This window comes from Fringilla coelebs, assembly GCF_963513975.1.
Source record: "Fringilla coelebs genome assembly, chromosome: Z".
Lineage (NCBI taxonomy): Eukaryota > Metazoa > Chordata > Aves > Passeriformes > Fringillidae > Fringilla > Fringilla coelebs.
Window position 1 is genome coordinate 78,791,930 of NC_140031.1, and position 25,756 is coordinate 78,817,685.

The window sequence follows — 25,756 nt, forward strand, 5'->3', positions numbered from 1 at the left end:
AATTCTGATTGCTCTTTGGAGTTTTGCTTTTTGGGTTGGTTTTTTTTTTTGGTGATTCTTTTATGGTGACTTTTTTTTTTTTTATTTTTCTCTTTGAAAAGGGGAGGCAAGCACTCCAGATTTTGAGCTGCTTGGACAACTTAATTAAAAGCCGAGGGATTTGTGGGTAATGCTCATTACAGAGTCCTCAGTGCACCGTGTCAGGGACAAAGCCTGAGGTGTTCTGCATCCCAGGGCTGTCTCCACAAAATTAGAAATATATCACGCTTCCATCACCTGCCTCCAGGATCATTACCACCTCAGCTGGAGCACTGCTTCCCTCCTTAGGGAGTTAAAAATGCTCATTGTAGCCAGGTGATGGAATATGTGCCAGGAGATTGTCTGCTCCCTTAGGAATGTGTGGTCAGAGGAGAAAATACACTGCTGCTGCTTTTTCCTTTAGCCACATCCCTCAGCCTGGGCAGGGACCCCAGGTTCTGGGCAGGTCTGTAATGGGCAGCAGCACTGGACTCCAGTGGCTGTGCAGGAAGGTCCTGGGCTGGAACACTCCCAACCTCCTTTTAACAGGCAAAAACCAGCGTGAGCCTCGGGTTTTGCCGCATCCTGTGGAGCCTTACTGGGATGTCATTTCCTTTTCCAGTGTGATCCTGGATGTAAGACCCCTCTCAGTTTCAGTGGGTACCAGATTTGGGTGATATTTTGTTAATTTTGTGTAAGTGGCCCTCTGCCCCATCTCTGGAGGCGACTGCTGAGTGTGCATCTTTGCTCTAGCTTTTTTGTTTTTCAAACAAAACCAGGAAGAGGAGGTGGAGTTACCTGAATGGCAGAAGTCTCAGGATCTCCCAGACTGTTACAATTCTGGTGTCCCATCCATTGAGAACTGGTGCTTCTGAGTTTGCTGTCTGAATCTCTGGTCCCTCTGCAGCCTGCCCTGCTTGTTGAAACGTGAAATCTCTAATTGCATTGTGAATCTTGTGCTTCTTAGGAAAAACACCATAATTTTGCCCTTAACTTTGTATCTTTACTTCCCTGCCCGAGGATGTTACCTCCTGGGTGGTCATTCACATTCCGTCTGAGCAGCAATAGCTTGCCCCTCTTGCTTTTGTGATATTTTTTTGTATAGATACTGTTGCTTTAATTGTTAGTTTAAAATGGAGTCGCTGTGCCACAGGAAATAGCCCAGATTTATGTATCGTCCATAAAACGCTGCAGGAAAACCCGGGCTGTTCTGGGTGTGCATATTTCTGAGCTCTGAAACGCGCCTGTGTGGATTAAAGTTACGTAGGAGAATTCATTTTTTGACGACTCGCCTTGCAAAAATGTTCTGGGGGACATTTTGAAGTGTGCTTTTTCTTTTTTTTTTTTTTTTAAACTTTGGTTTTGTTTGTTTGGGGTTTTGTTTTGCTTGTTTTACAGTTTTGCTTGGCTTTTCTTTTCCTTCATCAACATTTCTGACCTTTATTATGCCTTTTTTCTTTTCTAGAAGAAACAAGAAAGTGCTAATGTCAGCCAGCCACCCAAAACAGGGACAAGTGGAGCAGCTGCTTCTGCTAAGGTAATGTGTGAACTTTAGGAAATGATACCTTGGTACAAGAGAAGAGAATGTGGTGTGAATCCATCCCCTGCACTGGGATGGAGAAATATTCATTTGCCCACAGTCAACACCACAGGGGTGCTCTTCTTGGTTGGCTAAAAATTGTAACCTGCTGGAAGGAAAGGGGAGCACAAGGCAGCAAAATGCCAGCGTCGGCATTGTGAGGAAATAAATGGTAACACTCTCCCTTTTCACGTGTTCTTTGTTAATCTCCCCGTTGTTTTAAAGAATCCTGGCCCTGTTGATGCCAGTGGGCACCTTCATTATTTAACTTTTGGGGGTGCTGAGTTTCTTTTTCACCTTGAAGCATTCATTTTTGGTTGGTTTGGGGTTTTTTTTGGGTTCTGTTCACGTGGTGGAACTTGGTGAGGTTGAAGATCTGACAGCTTCTCTTTGCTGTCATTGCCCCCAGAGCAGTCCAGCTGATCATTCAAGAAGCATTTGAAGGCTGAATTGCAAAGGAGTGCAGGTGATATTCTCTGAGGGTTAGCAGGGTGCTCAGGTCTGGCAGGGTTTTGAAAGAGGGTGTTGAAAATTCTCCTGCTGATGCTGCACCCAGTAACCATTGTCAGGTGCATAATTGTCACAGGGGGGTAAAATGCAGACCACTTAGAAGAGAAGCAGCAGTGTGTTTTATTGAGGTAAATAAACATTTTTGATGGAACTTGGTGAAATTTGACAGTAAAGTTTAACTCTAGCTGGAGTGCAGGGAGAGCTCAGGCTGGGCCCATTCTGATGGCAGCTCTGCAGACAAGACCAATGTCTTTCTTTATTTCTGGTGCTGTTTTCTCTGCTTTAGTTACCTTGAAATTCTGGCTTTGAGAAGCACCTTTTCACGTATTTCCCAACCCACCCTCACTGCCATGTGTGAGCCAGGGGCTTTCCAGGGAGTTCACACCTGAGATGTGGAGCTGGCTGCTCCTAAGGCAAGCTGAGAGGGGTCCACAGACCCACCACAGTGCTCCATGTCTATTGCTGGAAGGGTCCTAACAGCAGGAAGTGTTTCTGTTTTTGAATGGGATTTTTAAACTTTCTCTATCAGTGCTTTTGTAGCATAATGCACCTAAAGATATCTGCATGCTTCCTAAGTAATTTTATTTTTCATTTATACTCAGTGAGCAAGGAGACAAAGATGTAAATTCTCTTGTCCCTTTCTTTCAGTGTTTCTATCTATTATTAAAGACAGCCCGACATTTAAAAATTTTATTTTTCTTTCTATTCTTTGCACTTTTCCAAGGTTTACTCCTCCTACTCTATCTAGATGTCATCAGCTACATGGTTCCAGGGATGCTTACCTCTAATTTGCTGACTAACACATTAAATTTTCTTTTTTTTTCCACTACATGTTCTTTCTATGATAAGTAGAAATAAGTTTTAAGTGTGGAAGGCACAATTCATACATGCAATCAAGCCTAGGAACTGGAAGGTAGTGTCATGAAAATAATCTATACACAGACAGGAATTGCTGTGTATTAGGTTATGGCAACTAAGATTGTGTATTTTAGCAGTACTCTCCATTTTCTGTGACATTCCAGCGTACTTGCTGTAAAGATTATGTACTATGAAAATACTCATCTCATACTATCTAATATTGACTTTTCATCAGTAGCTAATTCAAGTTCAGCCTTTTCAGTTCCCACTCAGCCATTTCCACCTTTTTTCACTCAGGCTGTATCTTCTGTTAATTGTAACTTTTACTCTCAACAATCTCCTGTGGTCCTCTAGTGTTACTTAAAATAGAGTAAAACTCAGAGTTTTATTGTAGTTTGTGCCACCCATACCTTTTTTCAAGCCATTTGTCTGGCTGTTTTCTTTTCTGCCTTTATATTTGTCTCTAAAAATACGTATTGAAAACAATAATTTTGCAGGTTTGTTTCTTTTTTAAGCAGGAATTTTACAGGAAGGGAAGTATTTCTTGAAAATCAAGGCAGCACTTTTCTGCTTTCCTGCAAAACCAGATCAAATCTTTTAGTGCAGTAAGAAATACTCCACCAGCTTTTGGACAGTTTGTGACTGCTGTTTCTTCCATTATTTATTTCCCCCTGATGTAGCTTTAATAATTCTGCTGGTCAGTGGTACTTACTTGTCATTACCAGATAAATTTGTAAATCCTTACCAGAGGCAAGGGAGTGGAATAGTTAAGTTGCTCCAGCTCATGCTTTTTTATTTTTTTAATCAATTCCTACCTTGTGGTAAAATTAAACTAAAGAGCCAGGAGGGGGTTTGCTGCCTGCACAACAGACCTGGGTAATTCTTCCTTCAGCTAAAAAGTTATAATACCTGGCTGGCTTTTTTCTTCTGGGGTGTCTGGCTTTCAGATGCAGGAGCTTGTGTGTGGGGAAGGATTGTCACTGTGCAGTCTGAATGCCCAGGGGAGACCCCTCTGCTGCCTGGCTTTGTTTTCACACACTGTCCCTCAGAAATGCAGTTCCCTGTGGCATTGCTCTCTGTTGTGTCACTCCAGAGTTCCTGGAATTGCAGCCAGCCTTTGCTCACTGCCTGTGCTCCCCATGCTCTTACAGGGCTGTTAATTGTCTGCCTGAGTGTCCCTGTGGTGCAAGAAGTGCTGCCCCTCCTGCCTCCTCCTCCTCCTCTGCACCCAGGCGGCTCAGGAGGCTCAGTCAGCATCCTGGACGTGCCCAGTTTTGGTGTGACTCAAACCCAAGTGGATAATTTAGAGAGGCTTCACTGAGGCAGGTGTTCTGACCCCTTTCTTTCTGTGACAAACCTTTCCTTCCACCTCGATGGGGGAGTGCAGTTCGACTGCTGGTGGGTACCAGGGGGGTTTTCAGTGAGCACCTGGCTGGGCAGGTAAATGGGGTGAAAAGGGAGGATCAGGTGAGGCTGTCATCACCGGGAATGTTTGCTGGGTGAAAAGGGAGGATCAGGTGAGGCTGTCATCACCGGGAATGTTGGCTGGGTTGCCTAAGAGCAGCCTCTTCCATGCACACACCGACTGCCAAGGGGCACAAACCAGGTCGCGGCTGCCGGGATTAGCAGGCAGCAGTGGGGAGGAAAAGCTGAACCAGCCTCCTCCCTTCTCCTGCCAGTGCTGCTGTGTTCCCTTTCACAGCCTTTAATGAAGATTTTGCCAGTTCCACAGCCATCAGGAGAGCCAATTTCCACCTCAGCCTTCAATCGTGTCTATTAATAGAAGGCACTAATACTTGAACACAGCTGGATCCAGCCACCCTTCCTGGATCTTTGTGTTCTTATATGGTATTTCTGCTGATAACAGATGGAGTTTTGCTGCTTTTTATGTAGCAGATTTTTTTGCATTGCTCCTAATGAGTAATTATTTTCTTTTTCTGGCTGGCTGCTATAGCTTGGAGAAGTGAGAATCTGTATTATTTTCATGGCCTGTTGAAGCAGTGTTGGTAGAACTCCACAACAGTGGAAATGCAGTAATAGTTATTGTTATCTCCAATTTTCAGAGGAATCTTCTTGACCTTAATGAATCAAGACATTTAAGGCTAATTACTTTTAGCGGGCACCCAAATTAACATTGTTTTAAAGGGGAATTCTTTCTGCTTTCTCATGCAACAAACAAGAAAACAAGGAAAAAGAAGAGAAGTTGATAAGTATCATTGGGTGAAATCCCTACTATTTTTGCAGCAGGCAAATTTATCTAGTTTATCATCAAAAGTGACACCTACTGTCAGTGGTTTTTATTCTGCTACACACCTTATTAACTGCCACCAAATTTGTATTTTGTGAGCTTTGTAGAGACACCTTATAGTGAAGAAAGAAAATTTTGAGCAGAAAGCATCGGAAGTCACAGGATTATTTGGGAATGTCCACAGAAATGAGTAAATTAATTCTTACATACCCAGTCATATTGTGGAGGTTGGAAAGGCTACCTCTAAAACATGAGATTATTCAGAAAAATAACAATTCAGGCTACCCAAGGACTTAGTTTCTGTGCTCTGTCTGGGGTGGGTGTGTGTCACGACACAGATTCACAATTTATGGGTGTTCTGCAGCAGGACTGTGGCAAATCATGGGGCTCTTCCTGGGAGTTGCCCTCAGAGCTGTCGGCAGCACGTGAAAATCAGGAGGGCTGTTCCTTTGTGGAGAACAGTGCTGGCTCACTCGGTGGCAGAGGCACGCTAAAAATAGGCCTAAACATTAAAAACTGGAAGCTGCTGGAGTACAAAAGGAGCCTCGTGCGTGGAAGAGCTGGCTTTGTGTAAAGATTCAGGATTTGTGACTCGTGGAGCTGTGCAGTGGTCAAAATAGCACAATCCTTTTACAAAGGAAAAATTCTATACTTCGCTCAGAAACGGGATATTTTCTTCATCAGTCTGCAGATGTTTATCCCTTTCTAATCCCCCTCCAGGGCTGGCTTATTTCTTATTATTTGCTCAAGACAGAGGGCAATACAGAGGCTATTATGAAAAAGTGGCTGAAGGTTTTGTTAGTGACACAGGGCTTTTTCTTTAAGAAAAAAACCCCAAACTCTCCCCTAATACCGCAGCTATTGAAAATTTGATTATGTGGCAGAAAGAAATTCAAGAGCAGATCATTATTAGTATTTCAAGAAGTACCTGTTAATTTGTAAACTAATATAGATCATTTGGGTTTGTTATGCTTAAGAATATCCCTACTCAGTCAAGTTTAGGCCTTAAGTGGCCAGAGCTATCTTAATTATTTTCAATTAGTAACATCCATGAACGAAGAGAGTCTGGGCAATCAGTCCAAATTTAGAGACTGTAGACTTGTAATGGGGCTGAGGGGAAATGAGCAGGTTCCTCCCCTCGGCACCAGCGCCGAGGGATCAGAAGGTGGGAGGCAAACCCTGCCTTTTGGATGCTGAATTTGGCTTCCCCCTCGCTTCTGCTGCGTGACAGCTCAGTGACAGCCGTCCCTGCTGGGACACCCTGCTCCGGCCAGCTCCAGCAGGAGCAGCAGGAGAGGTTTGCTCCCTGTGGGAGCCCAAACCTGCAGGTCTGGGTGCCCTCCCCGTGCTGCTGGGTGGGGATTGTGTGGCTCAGCACCGAGCCTTGCCAAGGGCTTGTCTTGGCCAGCAGCTCCCGGAAGCCACAGCCGCAGCCCCAGCGAGGAGCAGCCGTGTCCCTGCAGCAGCAGACGGGAGCCACTCGTCCTCCCAGTGAGTCAGCTGTTCCTGCCTCTCTGTCCTGCTGCCCCTGCCTGAGGTTTGTTTGCGTTTTCTTTCTTTTTTCTTTTTTCTTTTTTTTTTTTTTTTTCTTTCCGTTTTTCTCCCCCCTCTTCTGGGAATTCTGCGGGCTGCGATAACACGAGCCGTGCCAGCTCCAGGGTTTCCTGGCGTGCCTCTCCTCTCAGCAGGCTCGAGGCATTCCAGAGCGGCGTGCAGTCAGTAAACTCCTGAATTTATTTACTGGAATACACTGGAAACAGCCTTTTCAGCCGCCACGTGACACAGCAGTTTGGAGAAGAGAGGGGCCAGGAAGAGCCAGCTTTAAAAGCGGTGTCTAAGTTGTTCTGTATTTACATTTTTGTTTTGGGGCGGGGTTGGTGGTTTTTTTCCTTGCTCACAGCCCACGCTGTTCTGGCTTCCAAGACCTGTGTGATTTTATTTTTTGGCATGCTAACGCAGAGCCTGTATGCCTGTACAGAGTATTGCATAGTCAGGGTGTGGTGATCTGCAAGAGCGACTTCTTGTTTGGACTGTGCTCAGGTATCAGTAGTTTATTGCAGTTAAAAATATATGTTTTAGATAAGTTCTGGCATATCTAAAATGTGCTAAAACATCTGGGAAAAAAACCCGCACTTTTCAATGAATTGTATTGTTTCTGCAGTAGTGAAAATTAGGTAGGCATTACTTAAGTTTGATTATAGCTGGTAATAGTCTCTTCTTTGGAGATAGTTAAAGTACTGCATGAAATCATGAAATAGCCCAGAATTTTTAAACATTGCAGACCCCTCTGCTGAGTTCTTGATCTCTTTTCTTTCTATTTTCTTTTTTTTTTGGTAACTAGTTTCCTCAATAGTGTATTTTTTTAGATTTATATAATACAGTTTATAATAGCTGGTTCTACGTTTCTTCATTACACATTCTCTTTTCTACACTAACATTTGTTACACCCAGTCTTTTATATAACAGTGTTTTCTTGAGTGCTTTTTTGGTTTGGGGCTTTGGGTTTTTTGGGTTTTAGGGGTTTTTTTGTTTCCTTTGAGTGGTTAGATACATGGGGTATGTAGAGCTTGCAGAAAATTCTGTTTCTGATCTTGGAGTTGCAGAAATTAGCTCCTTGAGCAGTTTTTCCTCACAGCTCTGGACTTAGAGCTTTGCACATTAGGGGGACACTCCCAGTTTGAATTCTGGGCAAGGCTGTGCTGCCCTGGTGGCCCTTGGAGGACTGAGAGTGAGGGTAAAGAAGAAAGCTCTATCTCCAGAAAACAAAGCAGCTGTTTTTTCACTGACTTGGTCTCCAACCTCTCCACTGTCACCGTTTCTGCCCTTTCTTTCCCTGAGAGGAGGATGCTTGTGCCATTAAAACTTTGGGGTTCTGTCCAGAGTCTCTTCTGCCAAAGGGAGAACCTGGCATGGAGACAGGGAGGGTGGCAGCTTTCAGCACTCTTTGGGAGCTCCTTAAGGCTCAGAAACCCTGCTGGCTTTATGGAAGAAGTCAAGTCTGTGCCTGCCTTTGTGCTGTGCTCAGCACAAATGCTGGAACCACCTAGAAATGAACATTTTTGATCCCCAGGAAGGAAGACCCCTGTGAGGCAGGATAAAACCTCAACAAAGTGGAGATTTCATATTTTTTTCAACTGAACCATGATGCAGTTGTTGCTCCAGAGCATGCTGAAGGCCCTTCTGAAGTGATTTTAAGTTCAAGCCAATGCTGGAGCAAGAAGCCCCAGTCTGCCTCTTTTTAAGTGGGAGTAATAAAACAATGTTGAAATTTTCTAAAATTATCTAAGAACAAAGCCCAGTGACACACCACCACCCCTGGTTATGCAGTGTTGCCCTTAGATGATATTTGAACAGCCAAGCTCTATTAAGATTCCCTGACTTGGTGTTTTTTATTTATTCTCCTGTGTTCTCCATTCATTTTGGTAGCCACGTGTGTGTCAGTCCATTCATACACAGCCATTTTGTAAATAGTTTTTTTCTTTACATTTTCTCTGCATTCTGGGAGAAATTTCCTGTTCTGAGTGCTGCTCTCACATTGGGTATTGCCTGGCTTGATTGCTGCCGTGGAAATAATCGAGTCCATAACCTCAGAGACCTTTAGCCTCAAGATGGAGTTGTGTTTTACATAACTTTAGTGCCTTTTCTAACCCCCCCTTTAGGGAACACTGCTTCTGTTTGTGGCTCCCCTTTGCCTCCCAGCCCTGCAGAGCAGAGTGTGGTGTGACCCTGCAGACCAAGTGACACAAATCCCAGCTGAGCTCAGCGTGGCATGTGGCTGGCACCTAATCTCCTGTTTTCCTGGCGTTTATTTGTCAGCTTGCTGCTGCAGACAGCTGTGGAATGTTCTGGGGTTTGAAACAGCCTGCAGAGAATGGAAACAGTTGGCTGGAGAAGTTGCAGCTAAATGCTCACATGAGGCAAAACTGAAAAGAGGATTTTTGAGCTGCCCACAAAGGCAGGGGAGCTTGTCTGCAGTGACCAGCTCAGACATTACTGTAATCCTCTCCTGTGCAGAGTGGGAACCTGAGAAGAGGCTTGACAGGACTGGGGCACTGCTTCTAATATCTGAATATGACTGAGTGAAAGTAAAATTTCAGAGCGTGCCAGCTTGTGGTTTACTGTCACAGAAACAGGAAGTTTCCAGGAGGAGGTAATCGAAGAGAATGTTTTAAGGAGAAATAAGAATGAGGAGCTTAAAGCTGATTGTTGATTAATTTAAAAGAAACAAGGCTTGTGCAGCCTGAGGTACTGAAGTGGTCTGTTTGCAGGCAAACAGAATGTGAAGGCAGCAGATGAAGTCTGCTCCCCTGCTTGGAATATACTGACATTTTTTCCAGATCACTTCCAATATCACGGAAGAACAGTAAATAGAAATTGCCTTTGTATATAGTAAAGTCTTTAAAGCAGTGAACCAAGCTGCATGCTGGAGTCAAAGTAATTCCTCATGGCCACAAATTGAACTGTGAGTATGAAAAGTTATTCCTGTATAACTCTTGTGCACGACCTGTGATCAGCTAGCAAACTCTAGCTTCCAGAAGAAGCAAACAGGCACAGTGCTTCTTGCCATCAGCTGTGGGATACTTATAAATTTTTTTGACAATCCTAACTTCCTGCATAAAAGTGAGCATAAACTGAGGTGCTGGAAGTTAGAGTGAAATAGTACAAAAATTACTTACAGTGAATTGTCATTCACTGGCCTCAGCTGTGTTTTGTCCCAGCACAAAGCTGTTTCAGTCTTAACGGTTGCTAAAATAAAGAAAAACAAACATGCCGGTATTAAGCCTTGAATTAGGTTGCTGCAATCCAGACATCTTAAAAGAGCCATCTCATCTAAAGGTGGTTTGGCAGTTTCGAGGAGGTGTGAAGCCTTGTTTTACATTGTGGTGAATATAATGCTGATCTTCCTCACTGATTTGCTTGTTAACATTTCATTTAGTGCGACCAAATTCAAATGCAAGTAGGTTGCCTCTAAAAACACTGTTTAAAAACCTGTTTCATTAAATTTGAGTAGTGTGGTTAACCAGCTTCAGCTGATGCATACAATTCAGTGGTGAAGTATTGAAGAGTTTCATCTCTGTGCCAGAATGGCAGAAATTTTCTTCTGATATTCAAAGTGGAAGAAACCAGTGAATCTACGTAATGGAAGTTGTCTGGCTCAAATGTTCCATGAGCATCAATAAATTTAGCAGCATTTGAGGCCATAAAAGAGTCTTTGCAAGCTACTCAGCCCCTCAGTCTCCTGGTTCAAACCAGTTCCTTAAGAAAATGGTCCTGTTTTTGTTTCATGAGGAAGTGGCTGTATTTCTTCTGTGTCTTTTACCATCTCTAAATGGTGGTTGATCTTGCTTCTGGGTGTAAATTAGTAATTGTTGCAAATGCTTGTTCTGCATGGTGAGAAAATGGCAGAATAATGAAATTTTAGGGTTATTCTTTTTCACTGTAGTAGCTGCAGTAATTTGAACTATAATGATAGTAATGGATTGTAGATATTTTTCAGTTAAATTCACACCATCTGAATTTATGAATGCTAAAAGCACGAGGAAGCATCTCTATGGGCAGCTACACCAGTGTCTGAGTAATGCACAGGTATTTACTAGGAACCTGCATCCCATTTTATTGGGTTCTTAGTATTAAGCCTCCACAAAATTTTTCTGTCAGCTTGAAATCTTGAGAAGAATATTGTTTTCTTGGTTGTTGTGGGTATTTTTTATCTTTCTCTTAAAAAGCTGTTGTTTTTCTTAGAAATATAATAGCAGAGCTGCATATAAGAGCAGCTGTTGCAAAATAGTAGAATATTTCCAAAAATACGTGGGATGGAAAATGACACAGGAGCGCTCAAAGTTGTAATATTTTAACTCAGCTATTTTATAGATACTGTAGCAATAAAAGACATATCAACAGTTAATGCTTAAGGGGTTTTTTTCCCATTTTAAGTCACTGCACGTCTGACGTGCTGTGCAACTTTAAATACTCATGTTTACAGATTTATGTATTTATTTGTACGTGTGCACACACTCCCCCTTGGTGCTGTCCCTGTCCCACCTCCTGCCTCCCGTGTGTGTGTCCAGGGATGGGAGGGCTGCACAGCCCTTGCCACACACCATCAAAGCAAGTGAGAGGCTTAACCTCTCAGCAGCTCAAGTGGTATTTCACACCTCAGCGAAACAGCCCATTATTTTTCACAATGGTTCTCTGAAGAGCTTTTGCTGCCCACATCTTACAAGCGCCATTAATTAAAGCTTACTGTTAGGGCCATTCGTGGGGACAAGCAGCCACTCATTGTCAGGCAGATGAGTTTTTCCCTTGCATTGCACACCCTGTGAGTTGGCAGGTGTGAAATCATAGGTGTTGTGAGCTCCAAGCCTGAGGAGCAGTCCAGGCTCAGTCATACCAAAAGGGTGTGATCCCACAGGAGAACTTGGGGAGCTCTTCAGTCCTCTGTTCCAAACTGAGTTCAGCTAGATCACTCTAAAAATGTTTATACAAGCTCCCCCGAGAGCTGCTGGAGTTAGAGGTGCCTGATTTATCCAGGTAGCCTTTGCCTCAGAGTGACTTCTCTCCAGAAGGAAGATCTTTGAGCACAGACCTGAAAGTTTCTTTATTAAAGGCTAAGTCACTTCTTTGTTTCCCATTTTCTTGGGGCCCTGACAGGAGTACAAAGCATCAGGTCCTGACTCCCCTTTCCCTGTCACTAGTTCCCTCATACATACTTTTTCTTAGTTTTTCCCCCTAAAACTGTCCTCATATCTTTCAGTATTCATCTCTGCTGCAGTGTGATGGCAAAAACTGTGCTAGCATTTGACCTAGAGAAGCTTAAGCCAAAGAGGTTGGAAGTTATATTTTACGTTTATATTTATGTTGCCACAGCAGCAGACTCCTTTTCCCCAGATTCCTCTTCCCTCGTTTGTTTTTGGTAGGGGAATCTCAGTCTGTGACATTAAGGCCTTTATATGTTTTTGTCACTATTGCTGCCTGTCTAGAAGGGTTTGGTGTTGTTTTGGATTTTTGTGTTGCTGCCTTCAGCCCACCACCAGTGTCAGAGATCAGGAGCACTGTTTTATTCAGCTGTCTGAAAGCAAGATTGTAACCCAGTGTTACAGACCAATTTCCCCATTTTATTTGAGAAAATATCACCTCAAGTAAAGTGAAAAGTTGCACTGATGCTGTGTCCTCCTCTGGAGGTTTGTTGCTTTATTCTTGTTGATTCTTATTCATCTTCTTGTTGCCCTCTCAGCATTTCTCTATGGGTTGGTTGCTTGCTGAATGTTTGCAGAACTTCTTCTGGTTTTGAAGAGCTCCACCTGGTGCATTGTGCTCTTTTCTGAGGTTGGGCAATGACCTTCCTCAGACTGATGAATCTTCCTCATGAATATCCAGAATTTGTAATTTTAGTTGATGTTAGCTCTCACTGCACTTGGGGTAGTTTCAATGATTTTTTAGGTCTGTGAAACTGAGAGCGCTCATGGATTTATTTGTGTGTTGTTTTATTTTTTTCAGAGGGCATCTGCATCCAGTTCTCTCAGCTGTTCACATTTTTAATTTTGATTTTTCACCATTATTTTCTTCTTCTCCTGTTACACTTTCCATTTTTCATGCAGATTTCTGTAATACTCACCATGAGATCGGATAACCAATTTTTGATTGTTTTGTTTTGCTAACCCACTGCTTGGCTTCTGTGACAGTTCTCCTTCAACCAGCATGAATACTGCCCTGCTAACTTGACAAATGAGTTTCCAAGGGTATTCCTTCTCTTAATTCCATCAATTTAGTTCCCAGATCTCTTCATCAGCCCTTCCTGGAAAGCCATCCTCTAACTCAATGGCACCTGAGGTCCTTTGGTCAGCTCCTGTGCAGAGACTGATATTACCCCACACTGCAGGTCACTCAGCAGCTCTGCTGGCAGGTGGGGTAATTAACAGGGATAAGTCTTTGCCTAATGAGTGCGCTAATCAGTGCTGTCCTGTAACCTCTTCCCTGTATATCGAGTCCCTGCTGTGGTGGTCTTGGGCAGGGAGCAGGTCCTGGTGGGCCATCAGTGCCCTGGATGCTGTGCTGTGGATTTCCCTCCCAGCTGACACAAGAGTGACAAGGTTTCCGGTGTTGAGATGACCCTGAAGTGTCAGAAAGTCTCTTTTTCCCAGCCCTAAGACTGAGGAAGAAGTCAGGATTCCTTGGTTCTCACGGTTGTTTGTTATCTTCTCTTATCTAATACATTCTTTTTCTGACCTGCTGAGGTCTGTCCACTGCCCGCCCTCTGGGCTGTGTTATCTTTTAACACTAAAAACTACGTGTACATTATTTACTATAATTTTCCAATACCCCTCACCTCTGTTAGACAGTCTGTCTCTACTCTAAACCAATCCAAAACTGCCACCATCACAGCAGAAGATGAGCCCAAGAAGAAGAAGGAGAAAGACAGGACACGCCCAGATTCTTCTATCTTGCCTCCTGAACCCCCATTCTAAATCCCCAAAATTCTACTTTTTCACCCCGTGAAAAATTCCCTATCATTCTACTCAAACCCTTGTGGCTTGTAACTCCTGGCACAAAGTTGGTAATTGTTTCCATGGGTTAAAATCCAAGGCATGGATGTCTGACTCCGTGCCAAGGTCTCTGAGCCCCCTGCCAGGGTCTGGAGTCCTCCAGGGCAGCCAGAGGAATGTCCTGGATCCTGACACAAGAGTTGTGTGTTAGTGATCCCCAGGCTGGGATCCCTCCTGCACCTCACTCACAAGGCAGCAGGGCTGGCACAGCACCCTTCAGAACCCATGCCTGGTTTCAGGCAGGACCCACGGAGGGGTGAGCTGCAGGAAGAGAGGAACAGCACTGATTGTGCTGGTTCTGCCCTCCAGGGATCCCTGACAGCCCAGAGGACACCCCACTCTCCCTTTGCAGCATCTCCTGATGTTCTCTGGTCTGGTTAAACCCTTTGACACCCCAGCCTTGCTGTGAGGGGGTGCTGGGGCTGGGCATGCTGGGGTGTGAGCAGGGTGTGCCACAGCCACGCAGCAAAGCCTTTCCTCCTGCGTCAGGAGGGTTTTGTTGCCAGGTTGCCAGGCAGCACTTTACTATTTACCTCCACGTCTGACACACATCCTGCCTGATGTTGCTTCATGCCTTCTGCAGTCCCTCTGTGCAGCTGTGGCAGAAACATCTGGGCACAGCTGGCGGCAGAGCCGGGTCCTGGGGACAGAGCGCCAGAGCAGCGTGGGGTAAGAGGTTGATCCCAGAGCCAGGCTGGTGGTGACAAGGTGCTACAGCGGTGACCACACCAGACAGAGGGCTTGGAACTCAGCAGGCTCTTGGCATTGTCAGTCTGGCTGCAGACCCTGCTGGCTGAAGGGCTGGCAGAACAAGGACACTTCTTCTTCCATGGAGTGGCTCTTTTTGGGGAGAGAGTGGGAAATTGTGGGCCTTTATTGTGAGACTTGAGCAGGAGGTGGGGGAAGTGAAGCAAGGCACTCTGCGCTGATTCCTGCACTCTTCCCACCTGTCCTGTGCTCTTCCCTCTGGCTCCTCAGGGCTTTGTTCCCCCGAGTGTCCCCAGGGAGGATGGCTTGGTGTCCTCCACAGCCCCTGGTCAGCAGCCATGCACTGAGCTGTTTTCTATTTTCAGGCTGCTCCTCTTCCTCCATCAGTACCTCCCTTCTTCACCTCTTTGCTTCTGCTGGTCACTGCCCTCCAGCTGGACAGGGCAGGAAGAAGCAGCTGGGATTTTGGGAAGTTTTCACTCATCCCTGCAGGTTGTGGCGGTGCTGCTGTGATGGAACATGGGGAAAAAGAATTTTTCAGTCCATTTTAAGAGAGCAGCTTGGTAGGAGTTTTCTGTGGGCTGGAAGGGAGAAGGGCTCAGGTAAATGTTTTCATTATTAAACAGACAGGGACTATGGTGACTAATATGAAGGTGTAGAACAGATACCTACTTGTTAGTCATGCAGAAGGAATTCAGATTAATTTCTTGCTGAGGAAAGAAAAGGAGAGGAAAACTGTTAAAGAGCAAATTAAGAAAAAATACCTGATGGTGGTTTTGGAAATAGGTTAAAAGGTTATTAAAACCTTCATTTTTCTGCCCTGATGTAGGAGGCTTTTAATTCCTCTGTGTGTCTCCACTCATGCAAAAGCTCCTATCTATCAACTAGTCAATCTGTAGGTATATGGAAGCAGTAATTATTTGTTTAATTTTCTGCAGTGTGACAGCTGCAGATTCTCTGTAATATATATTTGGAACAATCAAACCTCTCACTGAGGTTTGTGAGGCACCAACTAAGCTGGTGGGGAGACCACGCTGTTGTCATCATAGTGTGCATTTTAAGTTCTCTACAGCTTTTCTCTTGTTGCTGAGAAATCCTTGTGCTGCAAAATGTTAGGGAAATTAAATTTTTTTTCCATGTGGAAGTAAGAAGTTTCCCTGGGGTCTAGAGTAGTAATATGGCTTTTGTTCATTCAAACTGTGTGTGTGTGTTTTTGTACCTCAAGTAGCATGGTAAACAGAGGCAATGTAAAAAAATGGATAGAGAAGAGGAAAAGTAAAAAAAAAAAAAAAAATTATAAATTGTGCAGTAAATTTAAATGTGACCTAAGAATGTGTTACTGTGACAGAGATGGAAAATCACAGAATCACAGAATACAGCTTTGAGAGTATGCGAAAATACAAAATACAGCTTTAAGCAGAGGAGCATGAAGCAGGAATAGAGGAGTAGCATTACTTATTTATAAAGTATTGATGAGATGGCTGGAATGTTCTGGGCTTTGAAGCTTGATACAGCCACAACAGCAACACACCATGGTGTTTCTGGACTGACATCCCTGAAGCCAGGAGAATAGATCATATCCTTTGTGGAATTCCTAAAAGGTCAGATGATATATAGGAACACTGAGGGGGACATTGCTCACATATTAACTACTCATTTTTGTCTTGACATATCTGAGTTTGATACTTTAGTATTAAATATTTTCTGTAACAAACCAGTAAATCCAAAGGCACAGTTTTTGTTAAAAAAAATTTAAAAAGAAGTGTGGGTGGATCCTGCAAAGTATATGTGCTTCAGAGTGAGAGCAGGATTTGAGTTTGTCTTGGTGCTTGCTGAAAAATTTGCTGTCAGTGCATGTCAGAGCAGAAAATATAATGTATAAGGAAGGTATGTGGGCATCATCAAACTGTCAAAATTCTACCTGTATGTATTGTAGAAATACAGGCCAGGCAAAAGATCTGAAGTAATAACTCTAATTTTCAGAAATGATTTATTCTTAATTTTCATCTGGATTACAAGTGAGTTCAGAGTCTTTATGCTTGCTTAATACAAGTATTTATTACAAAAGTTAAGTTGTTTTTTTTTTCTCTTAGAAGCAGTCTCCTCCTGCAGATGCATCAAAACCACACATTATGAAGCCATCTGAAACTAGGGTAAGAATTTCAGAAAGAAATCATGCTTGGATGGCACATGCATGAAGTCATGGAATTTCATTTATGACACTTTGATACTGAGTAACTTTACCCATATTTATTATCATAGCTTAGGTTCCTCTGCAAAAAAAAAAATCTAAAAAAAAGTGCTATTCAAAGTAACCAGAGGTTTTTACAACAGCAACAAAAAGAAAATTAATTGCAATGTTAAATTTTAGCTCTGTCAGTTTTGTGACATGTGTGCAGCTCCCCCCAGTGTAACTGCAGGGTTATTTACTTGGCGATGATTTTTCACACACTCAACAAATCCAGGATGAGCTCCAGCTTTCTCTGTACGTACAGCTGCATCTTCTCGTTCATCTCCAGTGTTTCTCTGTCTGACAGCTCCCCTGCCTTTGCCCTTCACGCTTGTTCTGTCTTGTTTGATGGCTGGGGCTTCCTCAGTGTCAGGGCTGTGTCATCAGTCCTGTCCTTTGCTCCTTAGGAGAGAGTCATCATCCTCACGTTGCCTAACAGGAGTTACCTGTGTTGTTCAAACAAATGATTAATGCTTCTCCCCCCACCTCTTCCATTTTCCACAGCCATAACAGCAGGACCAACAAAAGCTGGATGCCAGAGCAGGCCAGCAGGGACTTGTGTGGTGGAAAAGGCTCAGGCTGCCTGCACCTTGTGTAAATGCCAAAAAAGGGGTGTGTGGAGGGGTGAGGGTGGGAGAGGTCCCCGTGGGTGATCTGGTGCAGGCAGAGCCATCTCTGCAGGTAAATGGCCCTGCTGAAAGCCCTGCCAGGCACCTTTTGTTGTGTTGGCACAGTCGGAGCTGAGGTCTGGTTACCTTCACAGCTATAATTTTTTTTTTCCCATTTATCAAATGGGAAGTTTCTTTGTGATTACCTTTTCCTCTTGCTCATTCTGGCCTGCATCCCCATCTCTGCATTAGCCATTACATTTCACTCAGCCTTTTAAAACCCTTTTCCTCCATGCACACGTACATCTAAGAGCTGAATGGCAATTAAACAAATTTTCCATTTTGCACCATCACCATTACTCACAAATGAAGGCATCTGCCAGCATCTGGTTTCTCCTCCCTGTTGTGTTTGTGGGCAAACTCATTTGTGTCATGTTCATTAGTGCTGTGGTTCTCCATATGGTCTAACCCAGACAGCTATGGTCTTTCCCTACTTGAAATTTAAAACAACTCTCAGAAGAATGTGGTAAATGAGCCAAAAATAGAGTAGCAGAGGCATGCTTCAGCACTGTAAGGCTGGTAAACACAAATCCCTTTGAAACAGTGGCCTGCATTTGCATGTGTAACATAATTAATGTTTTCTCTTAAAGTCTGTTGCATTATTAATGTCCTTCTCCTGCTGGATTAAACAAGTCATTTGCATTTTTGACAGTAGACTTCTTTGAAAAGAAGTAAGGTTGCTGAGTCACTTCAATTTCTAGTCCTAAATTTCTTGCAAATTCACAAATCTTTCCCAATTGCCTGCTATAACCGCATCTCATTTGTCCTTCCTGAAGTCTCTCTAGTGTGCCACTGCTCTTAAACATGCTCTGGATCCCTCCTTAACCTTCAGTTCTCTGTGTGTGTGTGTGTCCTTTGCTCCAATGAGCCCTGAGTTCACTGTGGCAGAGGAAGGAATGTGGAATTTCTTGTTCTGTGGGCAAAGCCTGGGGTTAGGTGGACGTTTTGGAGGACCAGGGTGTAGAGCCAGCACCCTGTGGATTTGGCAAGGTTGGAGCAAACAGAGTGCTGCCACTGTCACTGTCACAAACATGTCCTCTTCAGCTGCCTTCCTTTTGCACATGTTTGTGCAACTGCACTGTGAACCAGGGATCCAGTGAAAAAATGTTGTTTTCCACTTCCAGACCATTCCAGTCAGTTTGAAATGCATCCTGTTGGATCCTGGCAACAGGCAGTTGAAGGGGAAGTGGAACATCTTTCTCTCCGCAGAAATTCAGTGCACACCATCAGCTGATGCCATGGCTTCAGCCTGTGGCTGCTCACAGCTGTTTAAAGGATGGCTGAACAATTCCCCTGAATGGATAGTCTCATACTAAAATTGTTGGTTTGATTACCTGTTTTTTAGTTTGATTTTGTTAAAAATTATATTTGAACTTTGTAATTGCTGAAAGTGTATCTAAATAGATGTGTCTCTTTGTGCGAACAAGTGTTTATAATAATGTGTTTTATTGTGGCCTCAGTTTTGTGTGCAAGTCTTGAATCAAATCCTTGCCCATATGGATCCATTTATCCTTCAGCATCACCAAACATAAATTTATAGTATGGTCAATTTGCATATTTCAAAATTTATTACAAAAGGATAGTGAACGATGCATACCTCACACAGAACATGCATAAAGTATTCAGTAAAATAATATTTACAGTATAAAAAGGAAGACTTACAGTTGTTCATAACTGGTTTGGCAAGTTGGGAATTTGTATTCAGTGTCCTGTACAGGTGTTGTTGGGTGTGGGCAGAAGTGCAATTACATGTATTTTATGGTCCTGCAGAAATAAGGTGTGTTTTGTTTTCTTCTGAAAGGCAGCTAAGAAAAATTTGTACTCTGTGTTTGTACTCTGACAGCAGGGTACTTAGAATCCTGAGTGAGCAGTAGACCCAGAGCAAGAAGAGTCAAACTCTGTATTTTCTGTACTTCATCTTTGCACTTCTGTTATATTTTTTGCATCTTGCTGCTGAAGGACACCTCATGTCTGATTGACTCTTTGCTATAGGTGTTACAGAAACACACCCAACCTTAATTTATCTTACAAACGAGGAAAATTTCGGATTATCCTTTCATTACAGGATTATTTCGTGTACAGGTACAAACACGGATGTGTGTCTTTGAGTTAGCAGTAGTCATGTAATAAGGACACCCAAGTGGGAGCATATAAAGCATGACTGAACCTGAGTTGCTGTCCTTTAATCAGGTTTTAGGCATCAAGTCAAAATATAAAGCAGGGAATCTGGGGAGAAGGTGGGAATCTGTGACCTTAAGTTAAATATTTACTTTTAATATCTTTTTCTCCCTTTGAGAATTGTTGCTTCTCCCTCTCCATCAGTATTTCCCCTTTTGTGTGTGGAGGTGTGTCCCTCAAAGCTTCAAGACCTTTGCCAGGATTATGCCCAGGCATCTGCATGTAATGTGTGCTCAGGATTTCCCAGCCAAGTGTCTGCAGTTCAGTGTGGGGGTGTGAATACTTGCGTAACAAAATGTAAACAAACTTAGCAAATTTCTCTGTGTGGTCAGCCAGAAAACGGAAGCTGGGTGATTCTAAGTGGTAATGAATGTTTGCCAGATGAGAGGCTCTTTCTGTGTTGCTCATAGAGCAGCTGAAGCAGCGAGAAAAAATAGGAAGAAAAATATGATGAGGATGCTGGGTGTCTCACTTCCTTACAGATATAACAATTCTATAATTTTTCATTTTCAGTTCTTACTGTTGTAATTTATTGCTTACTGCACTTTAACTGGATGAATCACGGGAATTGATTTTGTGGCATGGCTGCAGAAGGTTTTCAGGTGTAAACCCTGGAAGTGTAGTCATGTAATATTATCCTAGCCAGGTTGTGCAGCTCTGTTGTAAAATCAGAGCATTAGGAGGTTACAGAGGAAAGAAAAAATACAAAATTTCTGCTGTGTAGTATAAGGATATTAACTGAACATATCCCACCCTGTGTATGTGCTGTTGAATCTAAGTAATGAATGACTTTTCCATCAGGGCTACATGTATTTTTATAATTACTTACTTTGCAATTATAATTATTTTATTGATAAATTAGTGAAAAAACAATCCATTTAATCCATATAATCCAAATAATATTTGAGGCTATTTCAGAAATTGCTATTGGCAATTTGGGTTTGGTATCAAACTGGTTCCTATATTTTAACATCTTCCCCTGTCAATCCCCCTTGTGAGGAATGAGTGTGTTTGTGTGTGTGGATGTTTGCACACATCTGAGTGCTCTTAAATCACTGGCAGCCTGTGTTAGGATGTTGTGAACTGCAAGATTGGTGTGTAGCAGTTAGACAGCATGTGTGCTGACAAGTGTGAACCTGTCTGATCTTCTCCTTTACATAATCTGATCCTCTGCAAATAACCATGCATGTTAATCTCTGCATAAATGTTGTTTATATTTCAGCCCACACCAACAACCAAAGCAGGAACTGAAAAAAACACTCAGTCAGACAAGGTAAATACCTACCTTTCACCTTTGCAGACCTGCTGCACTTTGGTCTTTTACTGACTTTGAAAAAAGGGGCTGAACTCTTGGCTATTTCTGTGTCACATGAAACTGGTGACCAGTGCATAAACTTCCAAACAGCCCAAGAAGTGTCCTCTTAACCATCTTCAGATCTGTCTTGTGCTTGTTTGGACTAGCATGGATCATGTTCTGTAGCACTGAGTGGTGGAAATGGTAAATTATCTCAATACTTTATTTTATGACAGCCAACAGACTCTCAAAATAAACAGCTGTCTGAAGAGAAGCAAAAGGAACCCAGTGATGTAAGTTGCATAATTTCTATCTCTATCTCTCTCTCTATCTATCTCTACATCTCTTTGAATTTTTTAATAAGGGTTTCTTCTGGTACTTTACTTCTGTCTTTCACTTTAAAAAATAGTTTGAAAAAAACAAAAAACCAGCCCTCCATATCTAGTGATAATAGTTTATCTCTACACAGGGAAAAAACCAAACCACACCTACTGTGTCAACAGCTTCTAAACCAAATAACACAGGAAAAGTAACTACAACTCAGGCTGGCCAGCCTCCACCAGCAACCTCCACAGACACAGCAAAGGTATCGTTGAAACACAACCAGTTTTTATTATTTAAGTTAATTTTTTATTATTTTATTGAGGGAGTGTTAGGAATCCACATCAATGTGGATTGTTTAGCTGAGTATTGTCAAGTGAGACTTTTGGGCTCCCAAAAATCACTGTGTAGTTAAGCTTTTGGCCAAGGAAATAACAGTAAGAACATCACAGTTTTAGGCCTGTTTCTGTGTTTTGGGGGCTCTTCTGTTTTTCTCTCAGTTTTTTGGGGGTTTTTTTGAGTTCCTTGTAGCTTCATAGCTGTCACTGGGGCTTTGTCAGGCTCTTCCCTTGCCCCTTCACTGCAGTGTTGGCTCCAAATGGAGCAGGTCAGCCCTGAATGCAAGGCTCTGAAAAAAACTAAAGTGAGGAAGGCTGGGGAAAAAAATTGGGGAGGGTAAATGGAGAGAAAATGTGAAGGAAAAGCATGTGGTGGCATCAGGATGTGGATGTTTTGGTCTGCTGGTGTGCACGTGTCTGGTGACAAGGCCAGGGTAACACGGAGGGCTCCTGCAGCTCTGCTACAACACCCATTTTTTGGCATTAAATAGCAGTGTCAGTAAGGCAGAAGTCTGCATTTTGTGTGGTGGTGGTGTTGCTCCTCCACCTCCCTGCCTGCAGCAGTTTTCACCCCACCTGCTTGAGCAGCTTTTGCTGCTGGAGTTTAGTGGTGCATTGAGAGCTACCTGAAGTAAATGACAGCCTTCCAAAGAGACTTGGAAGGGGCCTCAAAGTCTGTCCTGCCCTGCAGATTCCTTTCACTGGCAGAATAAAAGAAGGAGGTAGAGTGCTTAAAATAGAAAGCTTTCTTTCCCACAGCAGAATCTCACTGGAAACAGAGCTTTTATGGTGGTAGCTCACTCTAACCAAGCATCTGGGTGTCATGCATTTGCACCAGCCAGTTGCTGAGTTAAAACCACTGTGCACAGCCTCAGCATTGGAAGTTTTATTCTATTTTGTCTCTCTTTTAACATTGTTATAAGCTATCTCTTAATTTTTTTCTTTTTCTTTTCCAGCAAAACTCCAAGGAGATGTCCGCAGTGACGGGTGCAGCTGCTGGAACAGGCACAGCTGGTGCAAGTGTGGTTGCTGCTGCTGACAAATCCAGTACTGAGGTTGGTAAACAGAGCCACAGACAAAGGGTTCCCTTGTAATAATGTCTCAGAGGGTGCTTCTCTCCCTGAAATATTTCGTTTTCAGGGAAAAAAAAAAAAAAAAAAGGGTAACTGCTGAAGTACTGATACATCCTTGGTGTATGTATGATGGTGGAGGGCCATCTGCAGGAAGAGGTGAAAAACAACTGGTGTGTCATTTGTGTTTTGTTAAATAGGACTTCTTTAGAAGCTAGCTTAAAATTATACAACCTTAAAATCAGTTACTCCCTATCATCAGTTATATTTGAATATATATGTGTATCCACTGATACACAAATAAAAATATAAATTAAATAAATAAATAAAACACCTTGTTAGTGACACTGGAGAATTGAGTTTAGAACCATTCTCACTGAAAAATTTGGCAAGCACATATCCTGCTGAAAGAAAGCTTTTAGGTTTGTTTCTAGGAGTATTCTACAGATTTACCAAATGCTTCAGGTTTTTTTTCCTCCTGTGCACACCTTTGTAACCTCTGTAATGGTTTGCTTAATTTTTTAGCCTGGTATGGATGAGTCAGCCCTTGATAGCCTAATAGATACCCTTGGTGGACCTGAGGAAGATGTGCCTACTACTCCTGTTTACACTGGCCCGGAAATTACGGTATTTTCCACTTCACATTCTTATTTCTTAGAAAATTCATCCCTAAATTACATCTGTAGTTGCTCATTACTGTGTTGATCCAGGACTTGTACCTGTGATCTGTGAAGAGTTAAGACTTGAGTGTGCACAGTTACATATTTATGTTGGTTTTGTTAATATAGAAATGACACAGTTTTGGGAATTTGTTGAAGAATGCATAACTTACTGAGCCTGAATGGGAGAATCATGTAAGAAGGGTTAGAATTAGATTACAAGCTTCGTGGCTCAGTAAAATATGACAAAAATTTTGGAATATGTAAATATTTATAAAGCAATCTAGGTTTAACAATACCTCCTATGGTCTGAGAGTGAAATGGCTTAAATTAGGAATCTGGGAATGTTCTGCTGGATGATGAGCACTGTTGAAGCAGGTGAGGAGGCATGTGCATGACAGTAGGTACTGAAAGACACTGTAGAGTGTCCTAGTCAATATTTGGTTTTCTTTTTGGTGGTATCACTGTAGGAGGCTCTACCAGAAATTTATTTCAGTGAAGAGCAGTACACAAACATTAATGTGGGAATTATTTTCACAGGAAGATATATATTCAAGATACTTGGAAGAATTGGGCAAACGGGAAGGTAGTCTCCCTCCAGAGTATGTTAAACTGTTGAAGGTAAGTGAGTTAAAAATTAATACATTCTTCATGTGTGTTTTCTGTAATATTGGATATTTCTGCTTCCCATTTACTACAAAATTAATTCTTACTTTAGAGCAGAGGATATGGCAAAGATGTGGTCCCACCGAAACCAAATGAGCAAGATGAAGTAAGATTTTTTTTTTTTAATATACTGGAAGTTTAAAGTAACCCAGGTGGAATAACCCAGTTATCATTGAATTCCTAGGAAAATATAAATGTTGCCTGTTCTCCAAAAGTCCCAGGCAATGGGAGGTGGATGTGGGGCACCAAATAACCTAGCTACTGATAAAAATAATTAGAGCTTGGCACAGATGTTTTTAATAAAGCTGTAGGAATTTTTACAATGCTGAAGCTGAAATGAGTCAAATAAATGCTTACAGAAATATTGGGCATACAAATAACAAAGGGGACAAATACTGTGCAAGCAGGAGTCTCTCTGTAATGCCTTCAGCAGAGACTAGTTGTATTTCTGCACTTGGCCAGAGATTTCTGTCAGCCAGCATAATTTTGCTGGTTGGGAAGTTTGACATACTAAAAATAAAAGCTTATCTGAGACATGAATCAACCAGTGGGGGCAAGCACCTTTATTTTTTGTTGTGTCAGGAACTTGTGCTGGTGAGGTCACTGTGTGAGTAATTGTGGGACACACTCAGGCTGTAAACTGAGCCTGACCCGTGATGATATTTGAAGTTTCTCATGGTCATAACTTGGTTTGCAATTCCTTGCTCAGAAGCCAATGACAGATGATGAGCTTGCAGAGGCCCTGTCATCTGACTTCACCTGCAGTGCTGATTCTGCTCAGGAGAAGAAGACAAATCTGACAGAGGTATTGACACTTTCCTTGCCACTGCATGCATTTATTGTGTGGGAAAATTGACACTGTTAGCATAATATTTTGTTTTAAAGTAGGTAAAATTTCCTGCTTCTTTTCTATATTTGCAAATTTGCCTGTAATTTCATCTCACTCCCAGAAACCAAATAACGAAGGAGAAATTGTGCAAGCACAAGCAGCAAGTTCAGTTAAGACCTCAGTTCCTCCTAAGGAGAAGAAAGCAAAATCAAAAGAGGTACACATAATCCTTCTTTCACTGGTTACCTTATAATTACAATTTACAGGCATATGCTGCTGTTATGTGTTTTTGTTCTTGTAAAGATGCTCATCATTCTCATTTTCAATTGTAAATCCTCTTTATTATAGAAAATATAGGAATAATAAGAAATGCCATTGCCCAGATTCCATTGGGCCTTAAAGATCTTACTTTAGTGTATCTCATGATTTTCCTTCTGGAATCTGAGGAATAACTGTGGTTCTTCTTGCTAGAGGAAGTAGAGTAGAAATATTTGTAGGAAAATTTTCTTAGTTTTGTGATCTGTGTTTAAGACCTGGATATGATGTAACTTTTTCATGTTTTATGAACCTTCTGTTTTTTCTCTCTGAATAGAGCAAGTGTGACTTTACACTTTTTCAGTTTGCCAAGTCAAAGCATACGAGAATTGCGTAGATGACATTGTGACACTGTGGTTTTTGAGGGGTTTTTTACTTCCTTTTTTTTTTTACATTCTCTCCTTAAGAAAAGCCTCATGTCTGACTAATGCTGTGCTAATTCTGTCACACAATTTGGTGTTAAGTAAATTGGGTAAAGCCAAAGCAAAATGACCAATCTGGTGCTGGGTGTTTTCTTCATATACAATATAAAGATACTTGAGGTACAAATCCGTGCCAGTTTAAAGAAATTACAAAGTGGTTTAAATGTTTTCTTAAAATACAGGAGATTAAAGATGATGCAATGGATGCTCTTCTTGATACTCTTGGAGGACCTGAACCTGAACCTGAAGAAGATCCTACCCCTGTTGTAGAGGTGTCAGAGGTAACACCTCACTCCTTTTTT

General features: G+C 42.4%; 1 protein-coding gene across 8 annotated transcripts in view; it reads left to right on the forward strand.

Moving 5' to 3' along the window:
- CAST (calpastatin) overlaps positions 1 to 25,756 on the forward strand; it is a 51,508-nt gene that overhangs the window by 11,332 nt on the left and 14,420 nt on the right. For 4 of the 8 annotated variants that reach the window (XM_084224874.1, XM_084224867.1, XM_084224869.1 and 1 more), the window contains 12 exons: positions 1,484 to 1,555; positions 16,558 to 16,617; positions 20,763 to 20,813; positions 21,071 to 21,127; positions 21,304 to 21,420; positions 22,450 to 22,548; positions 23,089 to 23,190; positions 23,763 to 23,843; positions 23,941 to 23,994; positions 24,598 to 24,693; positions 24,839 to 24,934; positions 25,637 to 25,735. In XM_084224874.1, the coding sequence (XP_084081000.1) occupies positions 1,484 to 1,555; positions 16,558 to 16,617; positions 20,763 to 20,813; positions 21,071 to 21,127; positions 21,304 to 21,420; positions 22,450 to 22,548; positions 23,089 to 23,190; positions 23,763 to 23,843; positions 23,941 to 23,994; positions 24,598 to 24,693; positions 24,839 to 24,934; positions 25,637 to 25,735 (984 nt within the window). Of the gene's footprint in view, positions 1 to 1,483; positions 1,556 to 6,624; positions 6,751 to 7,070; positions 7,254 to 16,557; positions 16,618 to 20,762; positions 20,814 to 21,070; positions 21,128 to 21,303; positions 21,421 to 22,449; positions 22,549 to 23,088; positions 23,191 to 23,762; positions 23,844 to 23,940; positions 23,995 to 24,597; positions 24,694 to 24,838; positions 24,935 to 25,636; positions 25,736 to 25,756 lie in introns of those variants that run through there. The other 4 variants (XM_084224868.1, XM_084224870.1, XM_084224873.1 and 1 more) reach the window with 4 other exon arrangements.